Raw genomic sequence first — 14,861 nt, 5'->3', positions numbered from 1 at the left:
ACCACACTTTGAAATGTGTACTTTTTGACCTTTGTGCACATAACAAATTCCACAACGTACATTGTTACCACCCACAAGCCAAAACAATAGCTCTAAGCAGTTAAGTTGCATACAGAGAGAACCCCAAAACATCATCGAAATCCAATGAACCGTTTAGGAGCTTCAGATGCGCAAAGTTAGCTACGGCGACTACTGGCTCCTTTCGCCTACTCTCTATGAATACGTACCACTGCAACAAGTTGCAAATGATTTAAGTACAAAAAATTAGAAAGTGAAAGTGGAGTAAAAATAGTGAGCTGGGTATACTTGTCAATTAAATGCCCGTGTATACGTGGAAATCATAACTGCAGGAGCTTGAGTTTTTGAACTTTGTTCCTCGAATTTATTGGCCAGGTTACATGGCTGCAACTTTTATTGTTTGCCTATGCCAATAAATACAACTTGACCTTTGCTTAAAATCATAACTTTTATTGTTTGCCTATGCCAATAAATACAACTTGACCTTTGCTTAAAATCATACTTGTATCAGACTAAGGTGTGTTTACGCGAAATGAAGCAATCAATTGTATGAAAATTCGAGAAATATTTTTCTTTCAAAATTGAATTTTTTCTTTATTCTTATTAATAAGAAAAAAGATAAATAGTAAAAATTAATTATTTAAAATAAAAAATTAAACGTATATTATAGTTTTGTTTAAAAAAAAAAAATTCTATATAATAATTGGTTGAATTAATTAAAGACTAAAATTACATGAATGAAATAGTATCCTAACTAATAATAATTTAATATCATTTAAACAATCTTGAATTAGATATACATAAACGTATACATAGAATTTAATTAACCTAAGTTTAAACTCTGACAACAACAAGATTTCTAACCACTCGACATTCTCGAAAGTGAGAGTGAATGACGGGAAAGCAGCCGGCTGTGGCATCTTCCCCAGAGGAGTCGCTGCTAAAATCAGCAGAGAGAACTAGCTCTGGCTAAACCCTAAACCCTTGGAATCCTTCAACGCTGCCCCACAAGTCAATAACGCAGCTCACAGATCCCTTATACAACAAAAATGGTGAAACGCAGTACAAGTACGCAAATCTGTTTCTGATGCATTTGATTCAATGTAAAATCATATCGAGCTTTGAACTTGATTTTTCTTTTAGTTTTTTTGTTTGATTTTTGGGTTTCATGATATTCAGAGAGCAAGAGCAAACGTGTACCACTACGGAAGAAATACAAAATACTGAAGAAAGTGAAAGAGCATCACAAGAAGAAGGCCAAGGAAGCCAAAAAGCTGGGAAAAACGAGAAGAACGAAAGTTGAAAAGGATCCAGGCATACCCAATGATTGGCCGTTCAAGGAACAGGAGCTGCACGCTCTTGAAGCCAGACGAGCCCGCGCCCTTGAAGAAATGGAGCGCAAAAAGGAGCTCAAGAAAGAGCGGGTATTAATGTTGTTATTATTATTATTATTTTTGATTCGTAAGAAAGAGTTGTATTGCATTAAAGAAATTCAGAAGTTTTACATGCAAAAATAGGGCTACGCCCCTGCTCTCCGAGCTTACCTCCCGAGCACTAAAAAGCTCACTTTTGACCACGCAGGCCGAGCAAAATGACAAACATATCGTACCCATCCATTTAAAAACCACAGTGCCTATCTGGTAATATTTGACTACCATCTGCCTGTCTGATATTTGCAGTAGTTTACATCTCCAATTCGCAGACGCTATTGACACCCGACGCCACAATCCCCCCTCTCCGTGCTTGTTTCATCCCACAATCATTGAATTGACAGAGACAATGAAAGCCTCAATCGAAGTTTGGATCAACTCAGTATCTCTCCTCCGAGTGCAGGAACCCCCTACCCCACGTCAACCTCACTGCCATCTTCGCCAGTCTTCCCTTTATTTTAAAATCGACGAATCCTTATGTCACACTGTTCCCAGGAAAATCTTATGCCTCCTTATACTGGTTAATGATTAATTTAATCATTGACTCCTATTTCATGAAACTCTTCCCCAACTGTTTTCTGCTCAAAAAGAGGCTCCAGTGGCATAAAATATGGACTCTAGACCTCCGAATCCCCTAACAAAAGTGCCACTTAATGTTTGATACCGCCAAACTTACTCTTAATCTTTGATACTGCCACACTCCTGCCATTAAATCCCCTAAACACCATTTTCGCTAAACTAAATAAAATACTCCAATATATCTTATCAACTTTGAAGACCTACTTCATTTTTCTCTCCTCATTTCTTGAACACAGCTACCCAGCAAAACTCCTCTCCATCTGCAGCCTAATTGACGAGGCAATCTGCCTCTCCATTCGCCTCCCTATATACATGATCCAATGCAATAAGATTGAATTTCCTAAATATTTCAAAAGCAACTGCTAGCAGAGCATTCATCTTCCAGCTTGGCATTGATCCCCTTCTCATCGCATTTATGACAATGCAGGAATCTCCTTCCACCATTACTTTATCTAGCTTCAATTCCCAGCATTTCCTAAGCCCCTCAATTAGAGCCTGCAGCACCGCCTCATTATTTGAACCTTTTGCTAGACGTTTAGCTATCCTGCAAACATTTTCTCCTTTCTAGTCCTAATTATACACCTTATTTGAGATACCCCCGGGTTACCTCTTGATGCACCGTGAAAGTTTAGTTTGAACCACCCTTTGGGAGGCACTTGCCATACCACCTTCTTTAAATTCTGAGTATCCCAGTCATTGAACCTGAGACCCCTAAGACTTTGCTCCCTTAACTTGCTTTTGACCATCTCAACAATCACAACTTAGATCTTATTATCTCAACAATTACAACTTAGATCTTATTTAAAAAGGAAACCACCCCCATCTCTTTGTCATGAAACACTCTCCTATTTTTATTTTTTTTCCAAGTAAACCCTAATTAGAATTGATGGGCTTATTATCTAAATCATGTAAACACAATCAGTCCTTTCAAAAGTGGCCAAGATTTGAATAAGCTCATGATGTCATTTGGAAGAGCACTTATCCATTCTAATCTTGCATAACCATCTTCAACGCTCCTGAGAAAAGGGACATTCTAGCAGTGAATGATCCACAATTTCCTCATTACTCTTACACAAAGGGCATCTGGAAGGTCCACAAAAACCCATCTTCTTAAATTTTCCACCGTCAATATTTTCGGCTGTAGGGCAGCCCATGTGATAGTCCTGACTTTGGGCAAACACATCTTATGCCAACAAATTTGGATTCGAATTTCTGTTTCATCATTTACTCTCTTTTTTCCAACCATTTGTATCCATCTGTTACATTAGATTGACCTGATTTTGAGCCATTCCATAGAATGACATCTCTTCCTTCTCTCAAGTTTACCTTCCTTTCCTTTACAATGTTGTTAATATGTTCCACTTCCTCCGTAGGCAAACCCAAACTATCCAAAGATTTCCAAGACCAAGATCTCACTCCATCTTTCCATTCTTCAGACACATAATCTCTGACATGTATGTCCCACCTCTGCTTCAATGCTTTTTTGGTTGCTTCTACTCTCAAAATCTTGTCCAGGCCAATCTGGCCCGACCAAGAGTCCTCCAAGAACAAGGTTGTTTGTCCATCGTGGAATCCAAGTGAGATAGTCCGTTATTAGTGTTCTGCATTCCAGCATGAAATTCCAAATCTTTGATCCTCTTGGTGAATTTAAGGTTGTGAGGATACTAGATTCCTCATTGCTCTCCAAATACTTATGCTGTAGTATTTTAACCCATTTAGCTTGCGGTTCTGTGTACATCCTCTACACTAATTTAACCCCCAATGCTCTGTTTTGCAATAATTGCTTTTTTATTCCACACCCTCTTGCTTCTCTTGATTGACAAATTTTATCGTAGGCTATTAACACAATTTTACTTATCTCCTGATTCCCTTGCCAAAAAAAATTCTTCAGTTGTTGATTCATCTTCTTACTGGCCTCAACTATGAATGAGAGACAAGTCATCAAGTAAATTGGAAGGCAGAAATAACTGCGTTCAACATTGTTATCCCACTTGCCCAAGACAACCACTGCCCTTTCTATGAAGTCATCTGATTAGTTGTCCTTTCTCTTAGAGGGTCCCAAATTCGATCTAATTCCCTTATGAACAAGGAAGCTGGCCTTTTTTGTAATGTCCCCTACTTGGAGGCTGCCAATTCCCAATGATTAACATACATCACTATGCATTTAAATCAGATTAAATTAAGAAACAATTAATGATTCATAATACATTTGACAGTTAACATACTTAAGCCCTAATTCCTTACTTCTCTCCTAATCATCAACCCAAAGGAGGATGGGGAATTACTTGTCATAGGGTGCTTGGAAACCATCTACAAGCAGACTCCCTCAAGGCATTGGGAATGTATGCTCATACCCATCTCGTTTGTAATGTACCCTACTTGGAGGCTGCCAATTCCCAATGATTAACATTCATCAGTATGCATTTAAATCAGATTAAATTAAGAAACAAATAATGATTCATAATACATTTAACAGTTAACATACTTAAGCCCTAATTCCTTACTTCTCTCCCAATCATCAACCCGAAGGAGGATGGGCCCTCAAGGCATTGGGAATGCATGTTCATACCCATCTCGTTTGTAATGTGCCCTACTTGGAGGCTGCCAATTCCCAATGATTAACATACATCACTATGCATTTAAACCAGATTAAATTAAAAAACAATTAATGATTCATAATACATTTGACAGTTAGCATACTTAATCCCTAATTCCTTACTTCTCTCCTAATCATCAACCTGAAGGAGGATGAGGAATTACTTGTCACAGGGCGCTTGGAAACCTTCTACAAGTTGACTCCCTCAACGCATTGGGAATGCATGTTCATACCCATCTCATTTGTAATGTCCCCTACTTGGAGGCTGCCAATTCCCAATGATTAACATATATCACTATGCATTTAAATCAGATTAAATTAAGAAACAATTAATGATTCATAGTACATTTGACAGTTGACATACTTAAGCCCTAAATCCTTACTTCCTCCTAATCATCAACCCAAAGGAGGATGGGGAATTACTTGTCATAGGGTGTTTGGAAACCATCTACAAGCAGACCCCCTCAAGGCATGGGGAATGCATGTTCATACCCATCTTGGGACTTTTCCTGAAGGCATTGGAAATACATGTCCTTACCAATCTTGGAATATACCTACCTTGTGAGGATTTACTCCGCTTCTCCCTTCACAGCACCAACCTTCTTCAGGGGCTATAGCGAGTGATTAAGGAATAGGCTATGAGTGTACTAACTTCAATTGGATTATGAACAATTATGTAATTAAGTATGATTGTCATACATATTACAGTCTATATTAATATTACTATTAAATTCTGCATAAGAACATTATCAGGCTTCATATATTAAGCATACATATTAAGCACATCACCATGCATACCACCAAGAACAAGGATGTTACTGCCTGTAACGTAACAAGAGTTCTAATTTGATCTGATTTGATCGATGGTGATGTCACTGGAGGCTTTCGATTCCTTTCTGTTAAGGGGAAAATTTGATTTGGCAATTTGCAACATAGAAGGAGAAATCACCAAATCAATTTTTGCTTTGAAGGGAGTTAATTCTTTTACATTCAAAAGAGGGGAGGAATCCACTAGATTCAGTCACAAATCATATAAGGACCGAATACTAAGTGAATAGATTGATTATGATGTTCTTTTTCCTCTTTTGTAAGTTGAAATGTTGATTTAGGGTAAAGTACTAAAATTGAAGACAAAACTAAGAAAATAATGACCTTCAAGTTCGGGATTTTGTCGTGCACCTGAATTTGAGTAATATAAGCTGATTCGGATCTGCCTTGTGAAAATGCCTCAAAAAAGCAGGAACTGTGGCACGGCAACACGGTCCTCCGAATTTTCCGCACAACTGCACACTTGCTTTCTGCACACAGAAAGAAAGGGAAATAGGTTGGGAATAGGGGTTTGCTTAAGTCAAACCTTGGTTGAGGAATCAACCTTGAATGAAATATTGCAAATACTGAAATAAAATGATGGAAGGATATATGTCAGATCTACAATGAATAGTGATGATGCTTTGCTTCTTGAAGGTAATCACATATGTTGTATGAAATGGCATGAACATGACAAAACCCTAACACACACACATGCTTGCAAATGAATGATGTAAAGTTGCTCCACAATTGATGAATAAAGAATATGCAGCCTTGAAGACCTCTAGAAATGCTTGATGATGAATGCTCCAATGCTTGAATGATTGATTACTTGACTATAGTTCTCCTTGCCTTATGATCGTATATTCGCCTTATCACCTTCTTGCCAAATGAGAGGAGAAGACCTCCTTCTATACTTGCCTGTTGTCAAGCATATTCATTTCTGACATAGGCCGACATGGAGAAGTAATTTCCGCTCAAATTTTGGATAGGGCCTAGGGTTCAAATTGGGCCCCAATTAGTTAGGACTATGGCGTGGCGCCATGGTCCTAGTGAGGACCAAGGCGCCACGCCCTGGTCCTACCCCAAATTGGGCCAGGGTTAAGGGGTCTCAGCAAGGTACAAGATGAAAATATGACATTTATTGCATGGTAGAGGCATAAATAGGTCCCGATCAAGCATGAGGATGAAAACACTAAAGTGAGGGCCCCAAATGTGATCAAAATTGCAAACGGTGCAATTTTAGGACACTACACTTTCTTGTATATCTCTCAATGTGAGGGAGAGGTCACACCTCTTCATCATGTATGCCCTTTGGCAAGAGACACACCTTTTGAAAGAGTGCAACTCTTCATTATTTCTGCCCTTTGAAATGAACACAACCTTCACAATCAGATCTGCACTTCTTATTTAAATCAGATCTGCACTTCTAATTCCCAAATTGTCCCCCCTTAAATGAAGTTCTCTTCTCCCTTTTATATCTCAAGTTTGAGGGATCACAACTTTTCATGTTATGTCTTTTGACCATTCATTAACTTAATTAAATATTAATTTTATTTAATTATAGTCTTTTATATTTTAATTTAATTTTAATATTTTAATTTTATAATTATTATTAATTAGTAAATTCCAGTTCAAAGTGGGGACATTACATGTTTTGTATCCCAACACTCTCATAATGTCTTGCTCCTTCCTAGCTGAAGTGAAGAAGTGTACTTCCGATTTCTCCTTTCCTGCTTCTTGTCCCAAAGCTGCTCAATACAACAAAAGGATCTCTTTAAAAACTCTTGCCTCCTATCTAGAGGCAGCCCCAAAGAGCATTATGTCATTAGCAATTTGCTGATATGATATGGGAGGTAAATTACTACGTCTAACACAGAATAAAGTTTACCAACGGTCACTCTATTATCTCTTGATCAAAGTTATATCGTGTGCTAATATTACAAAAAAGTTCAAACGGCTAACTCTAAGGTTCTTTTAAGCCTGGACGTGACTCAATCAGTTGATGAGTTTGCTGATAACCCAAGGGGCCTTACGCATTCACTTGAAGAGGATAACAAATTTGTGCAAGTTCAAGGATTTGATACGAATGATTTAGCTTTGAAAATAGTGTTTTTGCGAGACTTTTTGATTTAGAATATATTGAAAGTAAAATAGGGAGAGGGTTCAAGAAACTACACTAAGAATAATCTAATCCTAAGAACAAGGAGATGGTATCACTCATGCAAAATCAAACCATACTTTGGTTCGCCAGCAAAGCACAACTACGCGAGGGCGGTGGAATCTTAAGAGGGTGTGTAGAGGTTTTTCAAATCACCAATGGAGACCATCAATTCGAACAATCTTCACTGATAATCGAAGTTAAGGATACACATATAATAGGCTCAAGCTAACTTTGCAAAGTATGTAACAATCGGTTGCACACAGAAAGTATGAGCTCGGACTCTGCAACAAGCAATCCTATCAAATCCAGTTCATCTAACAACATAAAACAAACCTACTTTAAATGAAGAGAGCGAGAACATGCAAGCTTTGAAACAACACAAGAACACACCAACAATTGAACAATGTATTAAGTGTTTGCTTCAAAAACCCTAACCAACAATCTTTGAAAACAATCTCTCCCTCTCTTTACAAATGAGGGGGGTCACCCTTTTATATAAGCTTCAAGCTTTGGCTACATGCAAAACCCTAATTAGGGTTTTCCCCTAAAAGATTCCCCACACATGATGCAACAAGGTGGGAATTAGCAATGAATGACCCATCATGCCCATATACAATTAATTTTACGTGCCCAAAATGGCATCCATTATGCATTAAATGTACCACTTCTTTCAAATTCGCCCAATGTGTAATAAATGCTCCATCATCTCCTGAATACGATAGTTACATGCGAAAGATGCTCCACCGCCGCATTAAGTACGACGGCTGCCATGCAATGACTTAGCCCCCACCATGGTCAAATATTCCAGCAATGAATGCGCCACTATGCCTTCACGTGACAACTGCATGCAAAAAGATGCTCCATTGACTCAACATGCGTTGACCTGACTGCCACTTTGCGAGAAACCCCTGGAGAGATAAAACTTCAAGAGAGAAAAATTTGATCCATGAAGAATTTTCTTGAAGTTTTTTGAACTTTCCTTGCTTTGGAGGAGATTTTTAATGATTTTCCACCATCTCCTATTTTTTTAGGAACTTTTCAAAAATAGGGTCCCAGGTTCTAGGAGAGAGAAAATTCTCTCACGAATCCAAATCTGAAAGAATTTTGAAATTTGGATATGATTTGATGCCTGAAAATGGATTTTTCAAAATTTTTTCCAGGGGGAAATTTCTTGTTCAGTTCATCCTTGATTCCTTCCTTACCTTAGAAATTTTATCTTCAATTCATCTTTGGGTGTGGTTTCTTCCTTGCTTGGAATTCTGTCCCGAAGGAAGGAATTTCCAACACTCAGTCAATTTTTGACCTTTCCCGAAATTCTATCTTGAAGGAAGCAATTTCCAACACTTAGCCAAATATTCACCTTTTCCAAGAATTTTGTCTTGAAGGAAGGAATTTCCAACACTTAGCCAAATATTCACCTTTTCCAAGAATTTTGTCTTGAAGGAAGGAATTTCCAACACTTAGTCAATTTTTCCACTTTCTTGGAATTTCTTCTTCTTGGTGCAATTCTTCCCTCAGGTAGGATTTTTTTTTGAATTTTGAACCTTTCTTCTTGAACCTTTAGTCAATTTTTCCACTTTCTTGGAATTTCTTCTTCTTGGTGCAATTCTTCCCTCAGGTAGGAATTTTTTTTGAATTTTGAACCTTTCTCCCTGAACCTTGATTTTTATGTCTTACTTTCAACCTTGGGCACATTTTGGAATCGGACAAGAAATTCTAGAAGTTTGTTCCTTGAGGAAGGAATTTTTGTGCTCTTTGAATTCATCATGTCCGCAGGGAGCTATTTGACCAATTTTTCACATCTCCTATTTTTTAGGAACTTTCTAAAAATAGAATTTCGGGTCTTGGAAGAGAAAGAATTATCTCACGAATCGAGACCTTCAAACATTTTGGAATTCTGACGAGTTTTGATGCCTAAAAATAGGATTTTAAAATTTTTTACCGAGGGGGATTTCCTGACTTTTCATTCCATTCTTGACCTCCAAATTCCCCGTTGCCTTGGAAAATTTCCACTCTTGGGCATGGAATTCACCTAGTGATGGGTTTTACATCATTTCACGAATTCCATGGCACATGGATTTTGGCGCCTTCTTGCCTCCTCTGGCGGAATTTTGACCTGGTCTTGGATTTTACGTAATTTCATGAATTCCACGACACATGGATTTTGACGCCCTCCTAACTCCTTGGGTGGAATTTTGACCCGGTCTTGGATTTTATGTAATTTCATGAATTCCATGGCACATGGATTTTGGCACCCTCTTGACTCCTTGGGCGGAATTTTGACTTGGTCTTGAATTTTATGTAATTTCATGGATTCCATGGCACATGGATTTTGGCACCAACTTGACTCCTTGGGCGGAGTTTTGACTTGGTCTTGGATTTTACATAATTTCATGAATTCCATGGCACATGGATTTTGGCGCCCTCTTGACTCCTTAGGCGGTTTTTTGACCTCAGGAAGGAATTTTGACTTTTTCATGAATTCTAGGACATGAGCATTTTGGCACCCTTTTCCAGTCCTGGGCGTTGATTTCACTTGGTGATGGATTTTTCACAATTTTCATGATTTCCAGACTTGTCATGCTTCAGAATTCAGGATGCCACTTTAGGAATCAGGGTGAATTTTTCGGACTTACATGATTTTCAAGCTTTCCATTCCTGGATTGAATATCCACACAACGCCAAATTTTGATCCCTCTCCCTGCTCTTTGACTTTTTTAGATTTAGAAATGATTGTGTATATCTTGGTCTTCAGTGTCTACCTGCAAGGACCTGCCACAAATAGAATTTCCAAAAATAGAAACTTTTTCAAATTGTTAGTGTTAGAGCAAAACAAAGTGCAAAGACACTTTCTAAAAATAGAAACTGCTAAAAATAGTAAGTTTGATTTTCGATGAAATGAAGACATTCTGGGAGGCAGTGAAATCCCTAAACAATAGGAACTTTCTATTTTGTCCAAGGACACTTTCTAAAAATAGAAACTCTAAAAATAGTAAGTTTGATTTTAGATGAAATGAAGACATTCTGGGAGGCAGTGAAATCCCTAAAAAATAGGAACTTTCTAAAAATAGAAAGTTGCTAATAATTCTCTCAAATTTCATGTGCCGGTTTCTTTAAGGGCTTTGATGCCAATTCTACATTGTTTTCGAAAACCCTAAGAGGAAACCCCTAAAATCTAGGACCGAAGGTAGAAACCCTAAAATTGACAAAATGAGCCCTAGACTCAGCCAAATTAGCTCAAACGAAAAGCAAACTTTATCAAATTGACCCCACTCACAAGCTTAGAGAGACTGACGAGATTGCTGTGAAAAGACCCCAAAAACAAAAGCCAAAAGACCGGGAGGGCCTAAAAAGTAGGGGGTCCCCATTTGCAATGGGGCGATGTGTGAAAATGTCACAACACGAACCTCTTTTAGGATTTTTTTGGAAACCCATGAATCTTCTATGGCATTTGCCATCTCTTTATGAATGATATGCTCCAACACTTCTAAAAGAAGGCAACATGATATTTGTTGGGTCCAAGGGCCTTATCAGGGAGAAATTGACCAACCACCATCTTTATCTCCTCCGTAAAACACTCCCTAAGCATCTTGTTCCTGTACCTCTGTCACCACACATGGAATACCTTGAAGAATTTCTCTTTGAGCCAACATATTTGACCCCTCCTTGTTGTTAAGAAGATCCTTGGAGAAGCTAATTGTTTCCTCCCTAATCTGATATGGATTTTCCATAATTGAAACATTGGCTAGCTTGATCTTAGAAATTCTATTGAAGTTTCTTCTACTCTTGACACTGTTATCGGAGAATTTTGAGTTTTTGTTCCTATCGTTGATCCACGTTTCCCAAGATTTCGGCCTCCAAAATGTCTCGTCCTTCACCAACGTTTCTTCATATTCCCCCATTAACTCCTTTTCCTTAAGATACCTACATCCATTCCAAAAGCTGACTCCTCGTTATTTAATCCCTTCAGCTCTTCTTCTAATGATATTTTCTTCTCTGAGATGTTTTTGAAGTGCTCTTTATTCCATTTTCTTAAACATTGATTAATCATTTTTAACTTTGAAACCACCTTGAACATTTTTATTCGCTCAAGATCATCAACTTTCCACCATCTATTGATCCTAGGTGTTCGAACCACATGTTTTTAAATTCAAGGGGGCATCTAGTCAGCCTCTTACCTCCCGCTATGTCCAGTTGAATTGGGAAGTGGTCTGAGTAAAATTAAGGTAGAATACTGCTATCCAATCCAAATGTAAAGAGACCCAAATCTCCTTTCCAAAAGAACCTATCTAGTTGTTTTGCTATATTGAAACCTAATCTCCTGTTTGCCTATGTGAAGGACCCATTGCTTAAGTGAATATCCATCGACTAACATCTTTCCACCCACTTTTCAAAATCTACCTAAGATTGAAGTTTTCTAATAACCCCTCCTCTTTTTTCACTACTTTGTAATATAGCATTGAAATTCTTTCCCAAAATGTGAAACTCATTTGGCTAGGCTAGTAAGAGCTGTTCTATCTTGACCCTAGTTTCCCTCGTATACATGCTACCAAACCAAATACATATGTTAACAAAAATTGAAGGTTAGAGGTTAAGCTTCTTACCTTGCAACTTAACCATTATATTTCTTCCGCAATTTTCTTCACCATTATAGATTGTGGCCTCCACAATGTCGTTAGTTTGCCAAAAGCTTCTTGTGGCTTTATCCATTCACCTTGCCAATACTTAAATCTCTTTCGAAGTGACCTCTCCTTCCGTTGTGGTTAACTTCGTTTACTGTATGAGGAAGATGTCCACTTGTATTGTTGCTTAGCAATATTTAATTACCCCCTGTTTGTTAGGGGCATTTAATGCCCCTGACATTCCACGAAAGGAGCCGCATTGCCCCTTGGGAAGGGTTGCACCCTTCCCTGATCATAGAAGCCTTGCAATTTTAATGTGCCCTTTTGCATCCCCATCTAAACATCTTTTTTCCTGATTTGTTTTTTTTGCCTATCTTCTTTTTATCCCCACAATTCAAAACTACTTGGATGAATTCTCTTGGGTGATTCCCAATTTCTCCAAACATTTTTCTTGTTTTTTTGAATCTCTACTATGTTTTAATACCTTCTGCTTTCCCATCTCTTCGAAATCCTCCCCCACTTCTTGAGCGCCACCCTCCTATGATCCCAACCTTCATCCTCCTTACCTTCATTCTGGGTGATTGGGAGACCAAACAGATCTCCGACTATCTCTAAAGCAATTGCATTTACATCTATATTTTGTTTACCCATACCTTCTACTATTGGGGTCTCCTGAATGTCCTTACTACTCAAAATGTCTCTTACTTTGTCACCTTCCACCACTAACTTTGAATTTCCAACTTCTGACACGGATACTTTTGCTTCCTTTTCCCCCCTCAACTTCATGAGGATCTTGCTTATTTCCTTGATTATTGATTCTTATTTCAACAATCTTTCTTTCCAAGCTTGTCCTATCTCCCTAATTTCTTCTTTTCTAAAATTCAGATCCTCTATCATCAACAGACCTTTGTCTTTGTTGCCCCTGACTGCCCTTTTTCAGACATCTCGATCTCCTGTTTTTGCGAGAAGATCCTCCTTCCGAATGTCTCCTCGGTTCTCTGCCTCTACCCCCTCTGTCTCAAATCTCCCTTTGACTTCTTGTGGGCAGAATGATTAACTTCTTCCAAATCAACCTGAGTTTTGACTACTGTATCCTTTGTGTTCTTTGTCGGTTTGTTGACTTCAATCTTTTGCTTCCAGACTCCATATTCTGTGATAAACTCCAACTCTTCCCAACAACCACCATCTAAGTCAATTTCTGCACAAAGTCTAGCAATAGACTGACAATCCCCCTTCTCCTTATTCTCATTAATTTTATTACCGCCGAAGATATCATATTTGTTCATTATAACATTTAAAAAATTATTATTTTATTATATTGCAATTAATATTAAAATTATTATGATATTATAATAATGTAATTAATATTAAATTATTCTTAAGTTATGATTATATCATTATGATTTCATATATATATTCTTTCTAATCCTTGAGAAAAAAATGGACTTTATGTAGGGACACTTTCAATCCTCCATAATTAATAATATTAGATTGAGATAATTACGAAGTTAACTAATTGCATGATGAAGATGGACAAATTGATTGATCAAGTTAAACTGAGAATGAGTGGCAATTGAGAGGTGGAGGTGAAGATACAATTAGCGTTAAATAATTAAAAATTAGTTAATTGAGTGCATGAGAGGAGAAAATAAATAAAATAAAATTTAAAAAATAATAATAATTTTTTTTGCTTTTCATGCATTTGAGTATCACAAACACGTCAAATTAAAGTCTTGTAGTTTTTTATTGATGGATATTTTTGCATCCATATGTGAGTATGATATGCCTTTGGCATAATTACACATGTTCCTTAACACTTAAACAAGCAAAATTTAAATATAAATATAAAACTAATGGGTGAGGGATCTGAGATCCAGGTACTAACAAGAAGTAACAAGGAGTTTATGATCATCCAATATATGCAATAACAATATCCAACTGTCATCCTTAATTAAATTATAAGGGTGTTTTCAGTTTTCACAGTTAGCATTTTGGTATCTTTTATGCACACCTCATGTTTTTCCCTTACTATGTGAACTAAGGCCAACCTGTGTACCTTCCTATGTTTCAAACGTGTCACCAACAATCATTACAAGCTGATATCTAATCCTATGGAATGGAAATAAAGCATTAAAAAATAAAAATACAAAACAAAATCGATTTATTTTAACATACGTGCTTTAGCTGAATAATTTGGCTATAATATAGGCAATCTACGGAAGGCTGCTCAAGCTTTTAGAGTTGAGGGAACTTTTCAAAAAGCTACAACATAAAATTCTAGCCATATAATCATTCCTCTTAAATAATGCAACTATAAGTTGGTAGATCAAAAGGAAGGAATACATGCAATGCCTATCCCAAATCAGACTGTTTGTGGAAGCTGTTAATAAAGTATACTTTCTCTAATTAAGAGTGTTATAAATAGGGAAAACTTGCAAATCATGCAACGTATACTTTCTGTTCTAGTTAAGAGTAATATTAATAAGGAAAACTTGCGATTTTTATAAAATAAATACTTGTACTACTGCAAGCTGACTGGGCTAAGTATGAGTTGATTGGACCATGTACTACATATTGGATTTGGATTCATATTCAAATAGAACTAAAAATTCTACTCAGGCCAACCTGTGTACCTTCCTTTGTTT

General features: G+C 37.3%; 1 protein-coding gene across 2 annotated transcripts in view; it reads left to right on the top strand.

The window, feature by feature from the left end:
* The first annotated feature begins 860 nt into the window (after positions 1–860).
* Positions 861–14,861, top strand: part of LOC131077387 (guanine nucleotide-binding protein-like NSN1) — a 47,617-nt gene continuing 33,616 nt past the window's right edge. For both annotated transcript variants that reach the window (XM_059219863.1, XM_058014878.2), the window contains exons 1-2: positions 861–1,086; positions 1,198–1,442. In XM_059219863.1, coding sequence (XP_059075846.1) covers positions 1,068–1,086; positions 1,198–1,442 — 264 coding nt within the window. In that variant the 5' untranslated portion in view covers positions 861–1,067. The remainder of the gene's footprint in view (positions 1,087–1,197; positions 1,443–14,861) is intronic.

The sequence above is a fragment of the Cryptomeria japonica genome, chromosome 4 (genome assembly GCF_030272615.1).
Source record: "Cryptomeria japonica chromosome 4, Sugi_1.0, whole genome shotgun sequence".
Taxonomy (NCBI): Eukaryota; Viridiplantae; Streptophyta; class Pinopsida; order Cupressales; family Cupressaceae; genus Cryptomeria; species Cryptomeria japonica.
This window is presented reverse-complemented; position numbering and strand designations above follow the sequence as displayed.